We start from the raw sequence: 21,231 nt of genomic DNA, 5'->3' as shown, positions 1-21,231 counted from the left end.
TACTTTCCCCCTTTTTACCCTTGCTGGAAAAGGATGACAACTTGGGCAGCCACCTTAGACCTACAGATGGCCATGGAATGTTCCACCAGCTGGATCCTTGGAGCAGAGCCACCTACTCACTTCTATCTTATTTAAGCCAAGGAATTTTGGAGAAATTAATTTTCCTGCCATTTTTTCATATATTGACTGCTAACTCCAAATAAGAGAAATGACATCTGGTCTCAATATAAAAAACAGTAGTGAGGCGGGGCATGGTGGCTCACGCCTGTAATCCCAGAACTTTGGGAGACCGAGGTGGGTGGACAACACGGTGAGACCTTGTCTCTACTAAAAATACAAAAATTAGCCAGGGGTGGTGGCGCATACCTGTTATCCTAGCTACTCAGGAAGCTGAGGCACGAGAATCGCTTGAATCCAGGAGGTGGAATTTGCAGTGAGCCGAGATTGCACCACTGTACTTCAGCCTGGGTGACAGAGCAATACCCTGTCTCAAAAAAAAAAAAAAAAAAAAAAAAAGAAACAACAGTAGTGGGAGAAACTTGAATATAGCAGGCTTCCAATTTTATATATATGTGGGTCACAGATACATACCATATACATACTATACAAAAAAAAACTTTTTATAAGCTGAATACATTATGAACATAAGTCTTGAATAGTTTAAAAAAGTTAACTGTTAAGAGCTTTGAAAAGGGTGAGGCTGGCCGCGGTGGCTCACGCCTGTATTCCCAGCACTTTGGGAGGCTGAGGCGGATGGATCACCTGAGGTCAGGAGTTCGAGACCAGCCTGGCTAACATGGTGAAACCCCATCTCTACTAAAAATACAAAACTTAGCTGGGCATAGTGGCGCATGCCTGTAATCCCAGCTACTGGGGGGCTGAGGCAGGAGGATTGCTTGAACCTGGGAGGTAGAGGTTACAGTGAGCCAAGATCGTGCCACTGCACTCCAACCTGGGCAACAGAGCAGGGCTCAGTCTCAAAAAAAAAAAAGAAAAAAAAAAAAAAAAAGAAAAAAGAAAAAAAGGGTAAGAATGGGAGCTTTATGCGTTATATGTTTAATACAATTTCAATGTATTTTGTTGTGTTCAATACAGTTAATTATCTGGAGTGAACAAGGTCGGTCTCATACATTTATCTTTCCTTTCTTCTTCCTCACGTTGTACATAAGGGAAGGAGGCTTCTTGGTTTTATAGGCCACACTTTTCTTGATGCGCTGTCCTTTGATGTTAACAATATATGGCAAGAGAGGGGGCCGGACGGTCAAAACTGTTCCTTCAGGTGTATAGCCTCGGAGATGCAGTCTGTCCTTAAAATTAGGTGTTACTGAAACCCAACCTATGCAGGCATGTGACACAACACAAAAGGCTGTTAGCAATCATCTTATTAAAAATACCACACCAAAGCTGAAAATGGAATATCAGAGAACGCTGTCACTCTCTTTCACTCTCTTATTATTTTATTCTTTTTTAAGAAACTGCGTCTTGCTATGTTACCCAGGCTGAACTCAAGTTCCTGGGCTCAAGCGATCGTCCTGCCTCGGCGTCCTGAGAAGCTGGGGGCACAGGTGGACACACCTTAGTTTTAAAAAAGCATACAATGCGTTTGTGCAAAGTACAAATTTATTTTCAGAATAGGTTGTATTTTATGAATAAACTAGTATGTACACCTTAAAATAATCAGCTTTCATCAGTTAAGGCACTTTTCTATAAAAAAAATTGTCGGTAAGGCTGCTTTATTCACTTTTTGTTTTTTTTTTTTTGAGATGGAGTTTGGCTCTTGTTGCCCAGGCTGGAGTGCAATGGCATGATCTAGGCTCACCGCAACCTCCACCTCCTGGGTTCAAGCGATTCTCCTGCCTCAGCCTCCTGAGTAGCTGGAATTACAGGCATGCGCCACCATGCCCGGCTAATTTTGTATTTTTAGTAGAGACGGGGTCTCAAACTCCCGACCTCAGGTGATCTGCCCGCCTCGGCCTCACAAAGTGCTGGGATTACAGGTGTGAGCCACCGTGCCCACCCTTTTATTCACTTTTTAAAAAGTGCTTGGCATAAAATTACCTGCAGAGGAAAACTTGATGTCTGCCACTGCTTCAGATGCCCCCAGTCCTTCTTTTAACATAATGTCTTCAGCAACAAGAGGAGGAAATCCTGCCATTCGTTCTTTTCCACCCATTGGAATCTTCCAATGAAATAAAGATATTTACAAGTTCAAATTAAACTTCTTGGAACTCTAACATTAAGCAAATCACTGTTAAGATAATTCTGTACAGGGATCAAGAATAAAATCCTTTCAAATATTCAACTGTTGAAAAGAACTTGCAATCACTTCTGGGGTCAAATGAAAAGCAAGGGAACTCTGTGATGGGATGAAGCTTACAAATCTCAGGGCTCTGGGCCACACATTGGGCAAGCACCTGGCAGCAGCCTCTGGACAGGAGAATTGTGCTTCACTGACACTGTTTTTAGAATCCTCCACAGGGCCTCACATAGATTAATGTTGGGCAATTAAGGCACGGTCCTTCTAAGTACCTTAGTTCTTATAGGTGTGGCCATCAAGATTAATGCCTGGTCTTTATGAGTTAAGGGTCCATATATAATGGATAAGATTTAGCTTTTATGTTTACAGGTGTTTCCACGATTAGAAGTAATTGAGTAATTTTTTTTTTTTTTGAGATGGAGTTTTGCTCTTGCTGCCCAAGCTGGAGTGTAATGGCACGATATCAGCTCACTGCAACCTCCGCCTCCAAGGCTCAAGTGATTCTCTTGCCTCAGCCTCCCGAGTAACTGGGATTACAGGCGCGCACCACCATACCAGGCTAATTTTTTTGTATTTTTAGTAGAAACAGGGTTTCACCATGTTAGCCAGGCTGGTCTCAAACTCCTGACCTCAAGGTGATCTGCCCACCTCGGCCTCCCAAAGTGCTGGGATTACAGGTGTGAGCCACCACACCTGGCCATTGAGCAAATTTTAATTGTCACTAATAAATTTAAACTTAGCCACATGTGGGCTAATGGCTACCAAATTGGACAGTGTAGTCTAGAGAAAAAAATAGCTGTGTGGCTATTCTAGGATCAGTCTATATAGAGCAATTTTGCTTTATAGCCAGAATTCTCAAAGAGAATGAGGTGAGGGAAAGCTAGCTCAAGATATTGTATAACAGTTCTGTACAACAAAGGCTTTCTTAACAGAGCCATGGGACCATCCCAGTGTATACTAACCATAACCATGCAATCAAGGCGTGTTGCCTTACCTGGAGTAACGTATGACCTGCATGCTTCTGATACAGAGCGTCTGCCCTGTCCAAGGAGGTGATATGCACAGGGAGGATGTTGGAAGCCACGACTGTAAACCAAGCTGACTGATTTCCCTTAAGAAAGGAAGAAGTTATTTGACCTGGTGAAAAACTTGGAAAACCTGCATATTCAAGGTACAATCAACTAAAAAAAAAAAACAAACCAAAAAACAAAAACCCAATCAGACTCCCTTTATAAGTACTGGTACGGCAGTAGCTGTAAATCAAATTATTACTAAGAACAGGGGCACAATACTGAAGCAGTGCATTTCAGCAATTCATGTGAAACTATGACTTCTTTGACAGACCCAATACTATTTTTGAAAAAACGTCTATTATTAAAAATTAAAAGGAAATACTATCTTCTTTAATTGTCTCTGTGTAAAGTTTGGTTTAAAATATTAACATTTTATGTGTTCTGATGAAATATATAAGGGTGCAAGCCTGGTGTGGTGGCTCATGCCTATAATCCCAGCATTTTGGAAGGCCGAGGTGGGTGAATCCCTTGAGCTCAAGTTTGAGACCAGCCTGGGAAACATGGCAAAACCCTGTCTCTATAAAAAATACAAAAATTAGCTGGGTGTGGTGATGTGTGCCTGTAGTCCCGACTACTTGCGGGGCTGGGGTGGGATGATCATTGGAGCCCAGGAGGTTGAGGCCACAGTGAGCCGTGACTGTACCACTGCACTCCAGTCTGGGCAACAGAGAGAGATGCTGTTTCAAAAAAAAAACCAAAAAAACAAAAAAACAAAAAACCAGCCCCAAAAGCAAAAAACCAACAACCTCCCAAAATGAAATATATAAGGGTTCTAAGTGTGTAAGGCAAAATTTCTAACAAAGTATGAGCAAACACAAAACCCAAGAAATGTGCTATAGTAATGGCACACAGTTGTACTGTGTTGTTGGACATATCTATATCCATGTTTCATTTTCCTTTTTCTCTTCACTTTAGCAAAATGGAGAGCAATTCTATAGACACTCCAAAATCCCTAGATGCTATATAAACGAATACCAAACAAAAACGTGTATGCATAAAAACACACATATCATGGGATACAAAGTGTGGAATTAATTTAACGCCTATAACCCTGTACCTAAAGGTTTGACTTTATCCCATAGGTTTGACTCTATCCCATAGAATAGGGATAGTATCTTGTCTTAAATGCCAAGCTGTGTGGGGTACTCAATTGAAAACATAAGTTTTCAAGACCTAGCACTTTTTTGGGGGGATGAGGGAGTAGGGCATTTCTTTTCCCCAAGTTTTTTTTTTTTTTTTTTTGATATGGAGTCTCGCCCCGTCACCCAGGCTGGAGTGCAGTGGTGCAATTTCAGCTCACTGCAGCCTCCGCCTCCCAGGTTTAAGTGATCTTCCTGCCTCAGCCTCTCTAGTAGCTGGGATTACCAGTGTGTGCCACCACGCCCAGCTAATTTTTGTATTTTTAGTAGAGATGGGGTTTCACCATGTTGACCAGGCTGGTCTTGATCTCCTGGCCTCAAGTGATCAGCCTGCCTCAGCCTCCCACAGTGCTGGAATTACAGGTGTGAGCCACTGTGCCTAGCCATCCCCAAGTTTTTATTACAGAAATTTTTAAACATAAAAACAAATTAAACCCTATACAATCATGGCTTAGTTATCAACATTTTGTCAGTCTTGTTCATACATCTGCTTCCTTAAAGTGAATCCCAATATTTTAAAATCATTTTTTAATAGTACAGACTTTTCTTACCTGCAGGAAATCTATGCGGCCTATAGCACCCAAAAACAGAACCATTCCTGGTTTAAGCACAAAAGTTCTTGGAACAATGGACTGTGTTGGCAAAACAATATTTACTTCTTTTTCTGTTAGAAGATTTAAAATCTGTGAAGCAAATGGCAGATTTTTTAGAAAATACTTTTATTGAAGGTATGATATATTATGATTTACCCGTAAAATAAAAAGTGATGAAAAATATGCCAGACTTCAAAATAAACCAAATTATGTCAGAGTTTGCTACGCATCAAATTTATATAGATTCTTCCTGTCTAAATTAATTTCAATCTGATGGCTCTACCCTTGTTTTATAACTTAATCTACAGTAATGGCAAAATAACTTTATAGGTGTATGAGACTTTCCTATGTCAGCAGCATTCCCTAAATGTCAAAATTAATGTGAACCTGAAAACATGTTGATTCAATACCAAGATAGAAAATATATGCTCTCCTTATCAAGGCTTGTGGGCAGTAGCAATTTCCGCTTAAAGTAATGGTATACGTGACCTTATGTCCTAGTGGTAAGTATGCATGCATTAAATGCAAAATGGTCACCCCATTCTAGGAGCAAGTAAAGTGGCTGAAGAACCTCTTTCTAAATTCTGGTCTTCAATTTCCTTATTTCTCCCAAATATTCAGCAGAGAATGAGAAAAAGTTATAAATCCCCTATGCTTATAACACAGAGGATTTATAATTTATCCCTATGATTTATAATAAATCCCTTCTAAGGATGACAAGTTCCTAGAGAGACTAGAGAAAAATAGAAAAGGAAAGACAGAAGTACAAGATTCTGCAAAGATTTAAGGAATCAAAATCTGGTTAAAAAAGAATAAAGAAGGTACAAATTGGACACAAAACTTGTAAACTTCTTTCTTAACAAGAGGCTGGGCACGGTGGCTCACGCCTGTAATCCCAGCACTTTGGGAGGCTAAGGCGGGCAGATCACCTGAGGTCAGGAGTTCCAGACCAGCCTGACCAACATGGAGAAAGCCCATCTCTATTAAAAATACAAAATTAGCCGGGCGTGGTGGCGTGCACCTGTAATCCCAGCTACTCGGGAGGCTGAGGCAGGAGAATCACTTGAATCCGGGAGGCGGAGATTGTGGTGAGCCGAGATTGCACCACTGCCCTCCAGCCTGGGCCATAGAGCAAGACTCCGTCTCAAAGGAAAAAAAGAGAATAACAAGAAAATAAAAAATAGAAATGATACATAGCGGCTCACAAGAAAATAATAAGGGGGCTGCAAATAGTTTTCTTCATTATTTGTGTTTGAAAAGGCACATTAAAAGCCATTTGCAGGTCAGCCATGGTGGCTCATGCCTGTAATCCCAGGACTTTCAGAGGCAGCGGCAGGCAGATCACTTGAGCTCAGGAGTTTTTTTCCTTTTTTGAGACAGAGTCTTGCTCTGTCACCCAGGCTGGAGTGCAATGGTGTGATCTTGGCTCACTGCAACTTCTGCCTCCCGGGTTCAAGCAATTCTCCTGTCTCAGTCTCCCAAGTAGCTGAGATTACAGACGTGCGCTACCATGCTTGGCTAATTTTTTTGGTATTTTTAGTAGAGACGGGGTTTTGTCATGTTGGCCAGGCTGGTCTCGAACTCCTGACCTCAAGTGATCCACTTACCTTGGTCTTCCAAAGTGCTGGGATTACAGGTATGCACCGTTGTGCCCAGCTGAGCTCAGGAGTTTGAGACCAGTCTGGGCAACACGGCAAAACCTCACCTCTATGAAAAATACAAAAATTAGCTGGGGTGGCGTGTGTCTGTAGTTCCCAGCTACCCTGGAGGCTGAGGTGGAGGATTGCTTGAGCCAGGGAGGCAGAAGTTACAGTGGGCCAAGATTCCACCACTGCACTCCAGCCTAGACCAGACTGGGCAACATAGCGAGGTCCTGTCTCTACAAAAACTAAACAATTAGTTGGGCATGGTGGTATGTACCTGTGGCCCTAGCTACTTGGGAGGCTGAAGTGGGAGAATTGGTTGAGCCCAGGACTTTGAAGTTACTTGATCATGCCACTGCATTCCAGCCTGGGCAACAGGGGAAACCTTGTCTCTCTTTTTTGTTGAGACAGGGTTTCACTCTGTTGCCCAGGCTGGGCTGCAGTGGCATGATCTCGGCTCACTGCAACCTCTGCCTCCCAATAAGTGTATCAAGTGATTCTTGTGCCTCAGCCTCCTCAATAGCTGGGATTACAGGCATGTACCACCATGCCCAGCTAATTTTTTGTATTTTTAGTAGAGATACAGTTTTGGCATGTTGCCCAGGCTGGTCTCAAACTCCTGGGCTCAAGCAATCCTCCCACCTCGGCCTCCCAAAGTGCTGGGACTACAGGTGTGAGGCACTGTGCACAGCCTGAGTCTTAATACTTTCATTTCACAACAGAGATCCTTGGTTCAGTCTGGGAAACCCTGGTTTAAGACATCAAATAAGTTTATCTGTAAACTAACAGAGAAGCAAACTACCAGTGCTGACAGACGTTTATATCTAAAAATTTGGGGTTCTCATTCTGCTGTCTAGAGTATTTTGCAAATTCTTGCCTTTCTGACACAACTATTTAATAGAGGATATATGACTGAAGTAACTGCTATGCCTGATCTAATATCTGAAAGGGAAGAATTAGTCTGGGCGTAGTGGCTCCCATCCATAATCCTAGCTCTTTGGGAGGCTGAAGTGGGTGGATTACCTGAGGTGAGGGGTTTGAGACCAGCCTGGCCAACATGGCGAAACCCTGTCTCTATTAAAAATACAAAAAGTAGCCGGGTGTGGTGGCACATGCCTCTAATACCAGCTACTCGAGAGGCTGAGGCAGGACAATCGCTTGAACCCAGGCGGCAGAGGTTGCAGTGAGCCAAGATCATTGCGCCACTGCACTCCAGCCTGGGCAAGAGAGTCAGACTCCGTCTCAAAAAAAAAAAAAAAAAAAAAAAAAAAAAAAAAAAAAAAAAAGTATGGTGGGGGAAGAATTAGTTCATTAAGCTAAAGTGACAGAATATTATTAGAAAGCAGTTCTGAACTTTTGGACTGCTAAGGAAGAAAAGATGGCATGAGCAATTATTCCAGGAGAGCAATAAAATTTAAAAGGTGTGTGTGATTCAATGACAGGGGACACCAAATAGAATACAATTCTGAGAATGTAACTATAAGTGTTCCTGATGAGGCCAAGAAAAGTACCTAAGAAACCAATGTGGTTTTGTAGGGAGATACAGAGATAATTAGAAAAATCGGAAACTGGTCAGTAACCAGATTCGAAGGAAATGATTAATGAATCTGTTGTGAGGCTGTATCCTGGATGCACATTTCAGTCAATCAATGATCTGAATGAAGATCCAAACTGCAAATATAAAAAGTAATGAGATTGAATGAATATTTAACAGAGTAAGATATAGGCTGAATTTAACAAGACAAAGTCAAAGTTACCTATGAGGCCCAAAGTTGTCCATGAGCAATTGGATAAAAGAGAGGCATAGGGACAAGACAGGTGGAGTTAATGCTATTCTTTTTTTTTTTTTTTTGAGACAGAGTCTTGCTCTGTCACCCAGACTGGAGTGCAGTGGCACGATCTCAGCTCACTGCAAGCTCTGCCTCCCGGGTTCACACCATTCTCCTGCCTCAGCCTCCCGAGTAGCTGGGACTACAGGCGCCCACTACCTCCTGGCTAATTTTTTGTATTTTTAGTACAGACAGGGTTTCACCGTGTTAGCCCAGATGGTCTCGATCTCCTGCCCTTGTGATCTGCCTGTCTGGGCCTCCCAAAGTGCTGGGATTACAGGCGTGAGCCACTGCACCCGGTCGGAGTTAATGCTATTCTAAATCATGCTCACCTGAGAGCACTGAGTTCTCAGTGTCACACTTTAAGAACAAACATAGAAAACATTCTGAAGAGGCCTGGGCCAATGAATAGCCTGTTTCCTACAGCACAGCTGTAGGAAATGAAGACAAATAATCCAGATTGTGAGCACAGTGAACGCTCAACGTTTGCTGGATGAAGTAATGAAAGAGAAGAAAAGGGAGGGATAGGTGAAGAAGAGATGGGACGTTACATTTTAAAATATTTCAGTCTGGCAAGGGAAATAGGTATTAACTTAGTCCCAGATGGCTTTGGGGAACAATGGATACATGTTACAGGGAGACTATTCAGCTCAGTACACTCAATACAAAGAGAAGGTCAAAGACCCAAATGAGTTACCTTGGAAGGTGACATGACAGTTTCAGCTTTGGTGAGTCACTCCTTTCAGTTCAAGATGGAGGACCCCTTGATGGATATGTTACAGAGGTAATTCAAGCAGGGACTAGGGAGTTGGACTCCAGTGATATTTATGTGTTTTTCCAACCTCAAAACCTAGGCTTCTGTAAACATTTCCCTAACCAAGGTAACAATCACAATGATAAAATAAGTTGGTTGTCAGCAATGAAGTCTATCAAATGGAACACATAACTTGATGGCATACAGATTCACCCCTAAACAGCTTTCATGAATGAATCAGAACTGAGTCTAAAATGGAAGTATACTTCTTTTCCTGTTTTCTGCCAATTAAGACAGCAGTACTTGTGCAATTGAAAGTAAATGTTTCTGAGGCTGATATGACTAGTAATAAAACTCCAGTTTCCCGTTTAGCTGGCTCTACATGCATTACACTCTTTCTCTATTGCAATTCCCCTGTCTTGATAAATTGGCTGTATCTGGGCAGCAGGCAATATAAACCCATTAAAAAAGAAAAAGAAAGTAAATGTTTCTAAAAGAAACCAAATACATACGCAATTTTCTTTTGTAATTCCAGGGGTGTCATAAAACCAGTGGGCATCTTTCACATCTTGTGCAGTCAATTCTACTTGTTTGGTGGATTTGTGTGTACCCATAACAGGGTCATTTTCCATGTCAAAGGCAAGTGAATCAGCATCAAACTCAAAGGGAATGTTATCCTTCTGTTCTTCTGAATACAAGAATGTCCTTCCAACTCTTCCTAGAACAAGTTATAGTAAGGTTATTAGTCACTCCTTTAATACTTTTAACTCCAGACATAATTTTTATGTTTCCCTCAAACAAGTTACTAAGATTACAGTATAGGGAAGTGAGACCATAATGATACTTTTGCTTTTTTTTTTTCCAAAAAGCAGTGAGAGTCAACTCTTGCAATAATCAAGCGTGTGGCTGGCTGTGTACATGGAGTGGCGGGGGCGAGGGTGTGTGGAAATCAGACTGTTTTAAAGAAAGGCTGAAAAGACATACCAAGGAAAGACAGACAACCTAATCTAAAGCTGCTGCATGGAGTAAAAACTTTTACTACCTGTACTGCTCTGGGTTTCCAAACAGTAGCCTTATCGCTAAAGGGCCTCTTTGTTGCAGAATAAGGAAGGCAGTCTCTCCCCACAAAAACTGGCTAGCCTCGGACAGCTGTATTTCAGGTTGCTTAACAAAGAATTTTAGCATAGTACCAACGAGGGTTTTCCCATAGAGGATGCTTACCTACGACATAACCATGCTTTTTGAGGACATTTAGCTGATTTTGTTCTTGCTCACTAAGATCTTCTTCAGCTTGAGTTGAATCTTTTTTAAGTCTTTGATGCCTTTTAAACATTCTGTAAGGAGTTGGGTTGCAAATAGGAAACTTCAGAAGGTTTAATGTAGTACCTGAAATACACAGAATAAATACATCTTTAGAAAAGGGAATAAGGGGGAAGAAAATGAACATTTTTGAGGCTCTACACTGTGTTGGTTACTGTAATAAAATATAAAATTACTGCCACTTTACAAATGAGGAAATAGGTTAAGAGATTAGCTCACAGGGGAAACCAGAATTGGAATCCAAAATCTGTAGGCCCGATTTCTTTCCATTTTTATCACATTACCATTCAGTATAAAAGTAATTTTTCTGTAAAATTCAAAGTGCAAGACAGAAAAGGGCAGCTTACTAAATGAAACTTTGGTTTCAAGGGAACAAATGGGGCAGTCAGTTTTGTCAACTTAAATTTAAACCTGGCTGAGCGTAGTGGCTCACACCTGTAATCCCAGCACTTTGGGAGGCCCAGGCGGGTGGATCACTTGAGGTCAGGAGTTCGAGACCTGCCTTGCCAACATGGTGAAACCCTGTCTCTACTAAAAATAGAAAAAATTAGCTGGGTGTGGTGGTGCACACTTGTAGTCCAGCTATTTGGGAGGCTGAGGCAGGAGAATCGCTTGAACCTGGGAGGTGAGGGTTGCCGTGAGGCGAGATCGCACCACTGCACTCCAACCTGGGCGACAGAGTGAGCCTCTGTCTCAAAAAAAAAAAAAAATTAAACCATAGAAGGACTCATTTTCTAATTACAGAAGTTTGTTTCTTTCTTTCTTGTTTTTGAGACAGCGTCTTGCTCTGTTGCCCAGGCTGGAGTGCAGTGGTGCGATCTTGGCTCAGCCTCCCAGGTTCAAGCGATTCTTCGCCCTCAGCCTCCTGAGTAGCTGGGATTACAGGCACCAGCTACCACACCCGGCTAAGTTTTGTATTTTTAGTAGACACGGGAGTTTCGCCATGTGGGCAGGTCTGGTCTGGAACTCCTGACCTCAGGTGATCTACCCACCTTGGCCTCCCAAAGTGATCGGATTACAGGTGTGACCCACTGCACCTGGCCACAGAAGTTTCTTAATGTCACAGGACTGATACTTCTGTTTTTTTGGGTCTCTGTTGTCCAGGCTGGATTGGAGTACAGTGGCCCAATTAGGGCTCACTGCCACCTCAACCTTCCAGGCTCAGGTGATTCTCCCACCTCAACCTCCTGAGTAGCTGGGACTACAGGCACGCACCACCAGCCTGACTAATTTTTGTATTTTTAGTAGAGACAGGGTTTCACCATGTTGCCCAGGCTGGTCCTGAACTCCTGAGCTCAAGCAATCTGCCCACCTTGGCCTCCCAAAGTGCTAGAATTACAGATGTGAGCCACTGAGCCCGGCAAAGCCACACATCAAATTGCACTAATGGGCCGGGAGCAGTGGCTCACACCTGTAATCCCAGCACTTTGGGAGGACGAGGTGGGCAGATCATGTGAGGTCAGGAGTTGGAGACCTGCTTGGCCAACATGGTGAAACCCTGTCTCTACCAAAGATACAAAAATTAGCTGGGCATGGTGGTGCTTGCCTGTAATCCCAGCGCTTTGGGAGGCCAAGGTGGGCAGATCACCTGAGGCCAGGAGTTCCAGACCAGCCTGGCCAACATGGTGAAACCCCATCTCTACTAAAAATACAAAAATTAGGCCAGGCGCGGTGGCTCACACCTGTAATCCCAGCACTTTGGGATGCTGAGGCGGGCGGATCACGAGGTCAGGGGTTTGAGACCAGCCTGACCAACATAGTGAAACCCCGTCTCTACTAAAAATATAAAAATTAGCTGGGCATAGTGGCGTGCGCCTGTAATCCCAGCTACTCAGGAGGCTGAGGGAGGAGAATCACTGGAACCCGGGAGGCGGAGGTTACAGTGAGCCACTGCACTCTAGCCTGGGCGACAGAGCAAGACAAGACTCCGTCTCAAAAAACAAAACAAAACAAACACAAAAATTAGCTTGGTGTGGTGGCGCATGCCTCGAATCCCAGCTACTCGGGAGGCTGAGGCAGGAGAATCACTTGAACCCGGGAGGCGGAGGTTGCAGTGAGCCGAGATCACGCCACTGCACTCCAGCCTGGGCAACAGAGTGAGACTCTGTCTCCAAAACAAAACAAACAAAACACAAAGTTCATTAGGTTCAGACAGTAAAAAGGACGCACACTTTCTGGAACAATATACAAAGAAGTTACAAAGCAAATCTCCAGAACAGGAACTTTGCTTTGTTCCCTGGTCTATCTCCAGTGCTTAGTGACTGGGAACAGAGACGTGCTCCATAAACACTTCCATTAGAAAATTACTACAACACATCCTCAATTTTCCCTAGCAGTAAGCTGACACAGAAGAGAGGTGTGACCAGAGTGGGGAGAGAATTTGTAAAGGGAAGGGTACAGGTAGCCCGTAGTGGACATTAAGGGAGGATGTACTCGGTGCCTCGGCCAGGACCAGACGTCCACCTTGCCAGGAAACGAAGAGGGCGAGCCTCCTAAAACTCACCTGGCCAAGGGGAGATGGTGGCTCTGTCGATGGCCTCGGAGCCCTTGGCAGTGCAGTAATCGGACTCCAGGAGCGTGTTAAAGAGAGTGGATTTGCCGGCGTTGGTGGCGCCCACTAAGTAGACGTCCCCACGGTAGCGCCAGGAGCGCTGAAGGGCAGAGATCAACTCTTCCACTCCATAGCCGGTCTTGGCGCTGATCAGCCGCACGTCCCTGACCACCGTGCGGGACCAGTTCGGCGGATTCGGATTCTCCCCGTCCTGTGGCTCCTCCTTGACGGGGCGCTGTGGCCCTTGGTGGCCAGGGGCCAGCAGGAGCCCGGCGCGGGCACAGTCCTCCCACAGTCGCTCCCGCAGCCTCTGCCGGTAGCCAGGAGCATCCTGGGGCAGGAGGTCCACTTTGTTTCCCAGCACGATCAGCTGCTTGGGGCCCACCAGCGCGGGCAAGTCGGGCAGCAGGGCGTCGGGCAGGTCCAGCAGGTCCACCATGTAGAGCACCAGGGAGGGCCCGGGCCGCCGCAACGCGGCGCTCACCAGCTCCAGGTACTGCTCGCGGCTCACCTGCAGGCGTAGAGCGCGCCGGTGGTGCGACAGCAGCCAGCAGCGCTGGCACACGGTCCGTGCCAGCCCGCCGTCTGCCTCCGCCGTGCGGAGGAACTTCTCTCGGGGCAGGTAGCCGGGCACGCCGGGGTCCTGGCAGTGCAGCTCTGCCCCGCAGCCCGAGCAGTTCACGCCGCTGGGCGGCAATGCCGGGTCCGGGTGCCCCACGACTGGGTGCTCCCGGGACCTGGCCCGTAGGTTTTGCTGTCGCCGCTCCTCCCGCCGCTGCTGCCTCTGTCGCTCCTCCTCCTCCTGCTGTTGCTGGAGCTCCTGCAGCTGCTTTTCGCGGGTGGGTTCCGGCTCCGGCTCCAGGATGTACTCCGGGAACAGAAAACGCTCCTGCATGTCACCACCTTCTCCAAAGCCCTCCGTGTCCACGGGGTCATAAGGAAGCTCGCGTCCCAGACTCGATGAGTGCTGGAAGGAGGAGGCGGCAGCGCACCTCCTCTCCAGGAGCGGCTCCCGGAGGCCATGGCGCGCTGCCGTGGGAGCGGATCCACGAAGGAAAAGGCTCAGCAGCCTGAACGGTAGGCGAGCGGGCAGCATGAGGAAGTAGCTCCAGGCAAAGGGGCGGAGCCACAAGCGCGCACGCGCACTAGGGTCCGAGGCGCGCATTTGACCCGAGACGAAAGCGCGTGGGTACTTGGGAGCTGTCCTGGTTGGTTTTGCGTCTAATCCCGTGAGTTCTCGCGATTTAAGCTCTGAGACCGAGAACCTACTTAAAGCTATGGCAAAGGCACTGGAGGACTGAGCTAGGTGGGCAGAAAAGAGCAGTGAGTGTTACGGGTTTTTTCACTTTCAGGCTTAACGCCTCACTGCTAGCACAAGCCGCCCTTAATAAGTCACACTTAAAAAGGAGCTTCCGGGGCCGGGCGCGGTGGCTCACGCCTGTAATCCCAGCACTTTGGGAGGCCGAGGCGGGCGGATCATGAGGTCAGGCGATCGAGACCATCCTGGCTTACACGGTGAAACCCCCATCTCTACTAAAAATACAAAAAATTAGCCAGGCGTGGTGGCGGGCGCCTGTAGTCCCAGCTACTCGGGAGGCTGAGGCAGGAGAATGGCTTGAACGCGGGAGGCGGAGGTTGCAGTGAGCCGAAATCGCGCCACTGCACTCCAGCCTGGGCGACAGAGCGAGCCTGTCTCAAAAAAACAAAACAAAACAAAAACAAAAAGGAGCTTCCGGCCGGGCGCGTGGCTCACGCCTGTAATCCCAGCACTTTGGGAGGCCGAGGCGGGCGGATCACCTGAGGTCAGCAGTTCGAGACCAGCCTGGCCAACGTGGTGAAACCCCGTCTCTACTAAAAATACAAAAATTACCCGGGCGTGGTGGCCCTTGCCTGTAATCCCAGCTATTTGGGAGGCCGAGGCAGGAGAATCGCTTGAACCCGGGAGACGGAGGTTGCAGTGAGCCGAGATCGCTCCACTGCACTCCAGCCTGGGCGACAGAGCAAGCGAGACTCCATTTCAAAAAATAATAAATAAATAAAAATAAAAAATAGCTTCGTGTTTTGGTCCTTATAAAGGCAAATAAATTGAGCATCCCAATGTTGCGGATTCACAGGACGAACACTTTTTAATAATAAGTATACTTGGTTTTGTTTTCAGGTGTCGTTATTTGTGCAACAACACTGAAAAACAAGCAGAAATAAAACATTGACGGGACGGATACGACCGCAGATTGCGGGAGCTGTCCTCTCAATCAGCCCGGCAGCGGCGGCCCACAATTTGCGCGTGTGCAACCCTAACCCCGGCCCAAGCTTGACCTACAATTTGCGCAGGCGCAGATCCTAACTTTGGCGTCCCTGGGGGCGGCCTTTGGTGTGAGACGCATGGTATTCTGGGAACGTCGGAGACGGAAGTTACTTCGTCTTTAGCTCCCGGCGCTGGTGGCTTCTGGGCGGTTTTTGTCTTTTGATTTCAAGAGTTAGGAGCTCGGGAACCGTTTGGCAATATGTACGACGCGGATGAGGGTAGGTGAACACTCAAAACACACGCTGTGGCGGTCCATTTAAGCAGGAAAGCGTTGGGAACTGATTGGATTGAGGATTTGGGGCCTTCCCATGCGCCGGCTGCACAGTCCCCAGCCTTGTTCCCACACTTACCAGGCCGGGAACGAAACTGGGGTAGGGAGAGGCGGAGGGTGCAGGGAACACAGTGTTAATGTTCCAGGTTACGTTCACTGCTGCTTTCTGCACTTTCTCGTTCCGTTAGATCTGATCCTCGTTTCCTGTGGTGAAGTAGCGTGCAGAATCGTAAGATAAATTACGTTTTGAATTTGAAGCAAAGGGCACCCTTTAAAAATTTTCCTTAAAGCCACAGTCGACTTAACGAATAGGTCAGATGTTGAGTGTCAGCCTGTGTCAGGCAGTGTGGAAGGCCCTGGAAATATACCGGGACAGAGAATATCGGGGGGTGGGGGTGGGGGTGGCGGGGGGGACTCGGTTTAGTCTGACATTTCTTCATACTGTTTGTAAGTCAAAGTAAATTGTCTTAAAGGATGACTTTTAACTTCCTCTTCTCACAATGTCACAGTTCTCAGATGATATGTATTCTGCTGCACTGGGCCAATGTATAATATCTGTTTCTTTGCGCATATGGAATTCTTAGTAGTGGCCGAGCGCGGTGGCTCCCGGCAGCATTTTGGGAGGCCGAGATGTGCAGATCGCTTGAGACCAACCTGACAAACATGGGGAAATCCTGTATCTACTAAAAATACAAAAATTAGCCTAGTGTGATGGCGTGCGCCTGTAATCCCAGCTACTCGGGAGGCTGAGGCCCGACGATCGCTTGAGCCCAGGAGGCGGAGGTTGCAGTGAGCTGAGATCGCACTACTGCACCACAGCCTGAGTGACAGAGTTAGACTCTGTCTCAAAAAAAAAAAAAAAAAAAAAAAAAGAATTCTTAGTTGAGTCCAGTGTATTTTCGTAGCCGCCTTTTCCATTCTCCATATCTGCTAATTCAAACCTTATTTTCTTATAGCTCTCAATTCCTTGGCCACCCCCTACATCTCCTCTCTTTATTCCCTCAGCTACTTCTGATAAATCAGATGGAAAAAATTGAAGCAAAAGCTTAATTATTTTTGTTTTTAAGAGATGGGGTCTGGCCATGTTGCCCAGGCTGGTCTCAAACTCCTGAGGTCAAACCATCTGCCTGTCTCGGCCTCCCAAAGTGCTGGGATTACAAGCATGAGCCAATGTGCCCAGCCAAAAGCTTAAACTTTTAAAGCTGTTTAAACTTCTGTCTCATTTATATCTTGTGTTGTAGAAATTTATTAGCATCATTATATTCCTTGTTCTTTTTAACTACTATCTCAGTAGAAGAAAAATTCGAAAAAAAGATTTTTAAAGCATAATTTTTGGCTGGGTAATATATTCTCATAGCTCACAAGCCAGAAAATTTAAAAATGTTAAACTGGGGTGGCTGGTGCAGTGGCTCACGCCTGTTATCCCAGCATTTTGGGAGTCTGAGGCGGGTGGATCACTTGAGCTCAGGAGTTCGAGACCAGCCTGGGCAACATGGGAGACCCCTCTCTATAAGAAATAGAAAAATTAGCTGGGCGTGGTCTTGCTCACCTATAGTCCCAGCTACTTGTGGGGCTGAGGCTGGAGGATCGCTTGAGCCTGGGAAGTTGACACTGCTATGAGCTGAGAACAAAGTGAGACCTTGTCTCAAAAAAAACAAGTTAAAGTGTCACGTCTCCTTCTTACCCACCATCTGCCCAGTTTGAACTCTCCACAGTGGGTAACTACAGTTATAATAGGTTCTTATCACTCCACAGTTTCTTTTTTTTTTTTGACGGTCTTGCTCTGTTGCCCAGGCTTGAGTGCGGTGGCACAATCTCGGCTCACTGTAACCTCCGTCTCCCAGGTTCAAGCAGTTCTCCTGCCTCAGCCTCCCGAGTAGCTGAGATTACAGGCGTACACCACCGTGCCCAGCTAATTTTAGTATTTTTAGTAGAGATGGTTTCTCCACGTTGGCCAGGCTGATCTCAAACTCCTGACCTCAGGTGATTCACCTCCCTCGGCCTCCCAAAGTGCTGGGATTGCAGGTGTGAGCCTCCCCACCCAGCCTCCACAGTTTCTTTATGCATATTTAAGCAGATATAAATGGGATTTTCTCTTTTTTTAAAGACAGTAATATTCACACTTTTCTCCACTTTTAGATTTTGTTTAATGTGTCCAGGAGATTTTCGTATCAGTACACAGAAAGCATCGCGCCGCCCCCCCCCGCCCCGTGCCCCCACCCCCAGTTACTTAGTTTGTGTGGATGTACCATAACTTAAGTTGTCTCTTGATGGATATTCGGTTTATTTCTAGTCATTTTCGGGTTCAAACAGTGCTGTAAATGAATAATCTTGTACGTATAATTTGCCCAAGTATGTCTGTGGGATACATTTCTACATATAAAATTGTCAGGTCAAATGATATGCACGTTTAACATTTTGCTAGATGATGCCAAGTGGCCACCATAGTGGTGATTGTACTAATTTTGCATTCTTATTAGCAATGTATAATGATCCTGTGGAAAAAGAGAGTTTATCAGGGTTGCTTTAGCAGTGAACCTACATTTTATTGCCCATGTCCTCTGAAATGTTTATTAGATAATGTCCTCATCAGTTTTGAGTCACTATGTGAAAATGTCAGATTTCTGTCATCCACATGGAAACAAGTTAAATTCTTTTCATTGTTACCTTTTTCTTCTAGTATTTTACCTTTCTTCTTTCACTCACAGCCAAACTTTTAAAAATAATAAGCTGTCCTTGTTTCTAATTTTCATCTTTCATGTGCTTTTCAACTGATTACAATATGTTTCTACTCATGCTACTACATTAAGATAGCTCTAAGATTGACAGCGACTTCTCAATTGATAAATGAGATGGATATTTAAAAAATCTTATCTAAACCCTGTGGTCTTCAAAACTGTTGATGACATCTTCCCGGAAACTCACTCAGCTTTCTAGCGACATCACTTTCACTTGATTTTTCTTATCTGACTTTTCTCATTTTCTTTCCTGTTCACATTCTCCTTGGGTGATCTCATCCATTTTCCATTGTTTCAGTTACCATCTGTATGTGGATAACTTCTGAATATGTATACTTCTAGTTTAAAATCTGTGGTATCTAACTGCCACTAGCCAACTAGGATATCTCCGAGGCTGCTTAACCTTGTCAACTGCCCAAACTGAGCTAATTATTTTCTTTTGCTATTCCCCTCCCAAAGCCACTGCCTCCTGTCTTCTCTGTCTCGGTGAAGGGCACATTTGGCCCTCTGTATCTGTAGGTTTCACATCTGTATATTCAATTAACCTTGGATTGAAAATATTAAAAAGCTTGAGGCCAGGAATTTGAGACCAGCCTGGGCAACATAGGGAGACCTCATCTCTACAAAAAATTTAAAAAATTAGCTGGGCATGGTGGCATGTGCCTGTGATCCCAGCTCCTCAGGATACTGAGGTGGGAGGACTGCTTGAGCCCTAAGAATTTGAGGCTACAGTGAGCTGTGATCACACCACTGCACTTCAGCCTGGGTAACAGTAAGGCCCTGTCTCAAAAAACAAAAAAGAGAATATTAAAAAAAAATTGTGTCCTTGTAAAAATGTACAGACTTTTTTCTTGCCATTATTCCATAAACATTACAAGTAAACAATTATTTATATAGCATTTACATTGTATTAGGTATTATAAATAATCTAGAGATAATTTAAAAGATACAGGAGGATGTGTGCCTAGGGTATATAACAGTGCCATTTCATGTCAGGGACTTAAGCATCTGTGTTTTGGTATCTATGGGAGGTCCTGAAACCAGTCTCCAATGGACACTGAGGTACAACTGTTGTACCCTCTGTTGTTGAAACCGAAAGCCTGGGCATCATTTTTGACACCTCTATATCTAATCAGTCACCAAGCCCTGTTGGTTCTGTCTCCTAAATATGTCAAATCTGGCCACTTCTCTATCCCCTCCACCATCATTCTAGTTCATGTTGCTGCCATCCCTTGCCTAGATTACTCCTAACTGATTTGTGTACTTCCAATCCACTCTCCACACTGGCCATAGGGATCTTTCAGAAATGAAAATCTGACCTAGCCACAACCCTGCTAAACTCATATCTCTTGGTAAAGGCCAAACTCTTCTTATTCCACTTCCAACTTCACAATCTGTGCTTCCGCTACATTGGCCTTCTATCATTCTTTGAATATGCCATCCTGTCTTGCATTATGGGGTCTTTTGCACAATTTGTTTTTTTCTATTTGGTAGGATTCTTTCTTGACTCCTCCTACCTTTGTCCCTTCCTTTTGCCTGATTACTCCTGTTTATAACACGAGATCTCTGCTCAGGTTTTTTTTTTTTTTTTTTTTTTTTTTTTTGAGATGGAGTTTCCCTTTGTCCCCCAGGCTGGAGTGCCATGGTGCGATCTCGGCTCACTGCAACCTCTGCCTCCCAGGTTCAAGTGATTCTTCGCCTCAGCCTCCTGAGTAGCTGGGATTTCAGGCATGCGCCACCATGCCCTTCTAATTTTTGTATTTTTAGCAGAGACGGGGTTTTACCATGCTGGCCAGGCTGCTCTCAAACTCCTGGCCTTGTGATCCACCTGCCTTGGGTTCCCAAACTGCTGAGATTACAAGCGTGAGCCACTGCGCCCGGCCAGCTTTTTAAAGAAAATTTTAGAGACGGGGGTCTCGCTTTGTGGCTCAGGCTGGTCTCGAACTCCTGGGTTCAAGTGATCCTGCTGCCTTGGCCTTCCAGTGGTGGGATTACTGACATGAGCCACTGCACCTGGCCTCTGCCCAGCTTTTGGGAAGTCTTCCCTGACCTCTTCAGATCTTTGTCAGGAATATTCATATCACTTTTTTTTTTTTTTTTAGACAGGGTCGCACTCTCATCCAGGCTGGAGTGCAGTGGTGCGATCTCGGCTCATTGCAACCTCCACCTTCTGGGTTCAAGCGATTCTCCTGCCTCAGCCTTCCTAGTAGCTGGGACTACAGGCAGGTGCCACCATGCCTGGCTAATTTTTGTATTTTTAGTAGAGATGGGTTTTCTCCATGTTGGCCAGGCTGGTCTCGAACTCCTGGTCTCAAGTGATCTGCCTGCCTCGGCCTCCCAAAGTGTTGGGATTATAAGTGTGAGCCAGTGCGCCTGGCCTGAAAAAAAATTTGATGAATGGATGAATAAATGAGTCTCCTTCATGAGTTCATTTTCCTTTGTATGACTTTTAAAGTTGTTCCCAGATATCCTGCCTTCAGTCTTCCTTGTCTGTGTATAATCTCATTTTTCTCCCACCCATTTGTTAATGATTCCAACTCTGTACTTTTTTTTTTCAAATTTTAAAACGTTTATTTTATTGACACATAATAGATACACATTTGTTATATGCCAATGTATATCTATTATGTGTCACATGTTCTTTGTCTATAATTTAGACTCTTCATTTGAGTTTATATTCATATATGTGTGCCTACTAGAAGTATTTGAAGGTATTGTGATCTATAGATATCTCTAAAGCTGATCTCATCATTACCTC

At 45.1% G+C, this 21,231-nt stretch overlaps 2 protein-coding genes across 2 annotated transcripts in view; one reads left to right on the top strand and one right to left on the bottom strand.

Moving 5' to 3' along the window:
• Positions 1-1,040: 1,040 nt before the first annotated feature.
• Positions 1,041-14,341, bottom strand: NOA1 (nitric oxide associated 1). The gene is made up of 7 exons (XM_009447847.5): positions 13,112-14,341; positions 10,510-10,674; positions 9,801-10,006; positions 5,021-5,152; positions 3,252-3,368; positions 2,059-2,179; positions 1,041-1,336 (listed from the first exon to the last, which is right to left on the bottom strand). The coding sequence occupies exons 1-7, from the start codon at positions 14,322-14,324 to the stop codon at positions 1,125-1,127; spliced, it is 2,166 nt and encodes a 721-aa protein (XP_009446122.5). The 5' UTR covers positions 14,325-14,341; the 3' UTR covers positions 1,041-1,124.
• Positions 14,342-15,459: 1,118 nt separating this feature from the next.
• POLR2B (RNA polymerase II subunit B) overlaps positions 15,460-21,231 on the top strand; it is a 52,352-nt gene continuing 46,580 nt past the window's right edge. Inside the window, exon 1 of the mRNA XM_054683100.2 lies at positions 15,460-15,682. Within this exon, the coding sequence (XP_054539075.1) occupies positions 15,664-15,682 (19 nt within the window). The 5' untranslated portion in view covers positions 15,460-15,663. The remainder of the gene's footprint in view (positions 15,683-21,231) is intronic.

Source organism: Pan troglodytes, chromosome 3 (assembly GCF_028858775.2).
Source record: "Pan troglodytes isolate AG18354 chromosome 3, NHGRI_mPanTro3-v2.0_pri, whole genome shotgun sequence".
Classification (NCBI taxonomy): domain Eukaryota; kingdom Metazoa; phylum Chordata; class Mammalia; order Primates; family Hominidae; genus Pan; species Pan troglodytes.
This window is presented reverse-complemented; position numbering and strand designations above follow the sequence as displayed.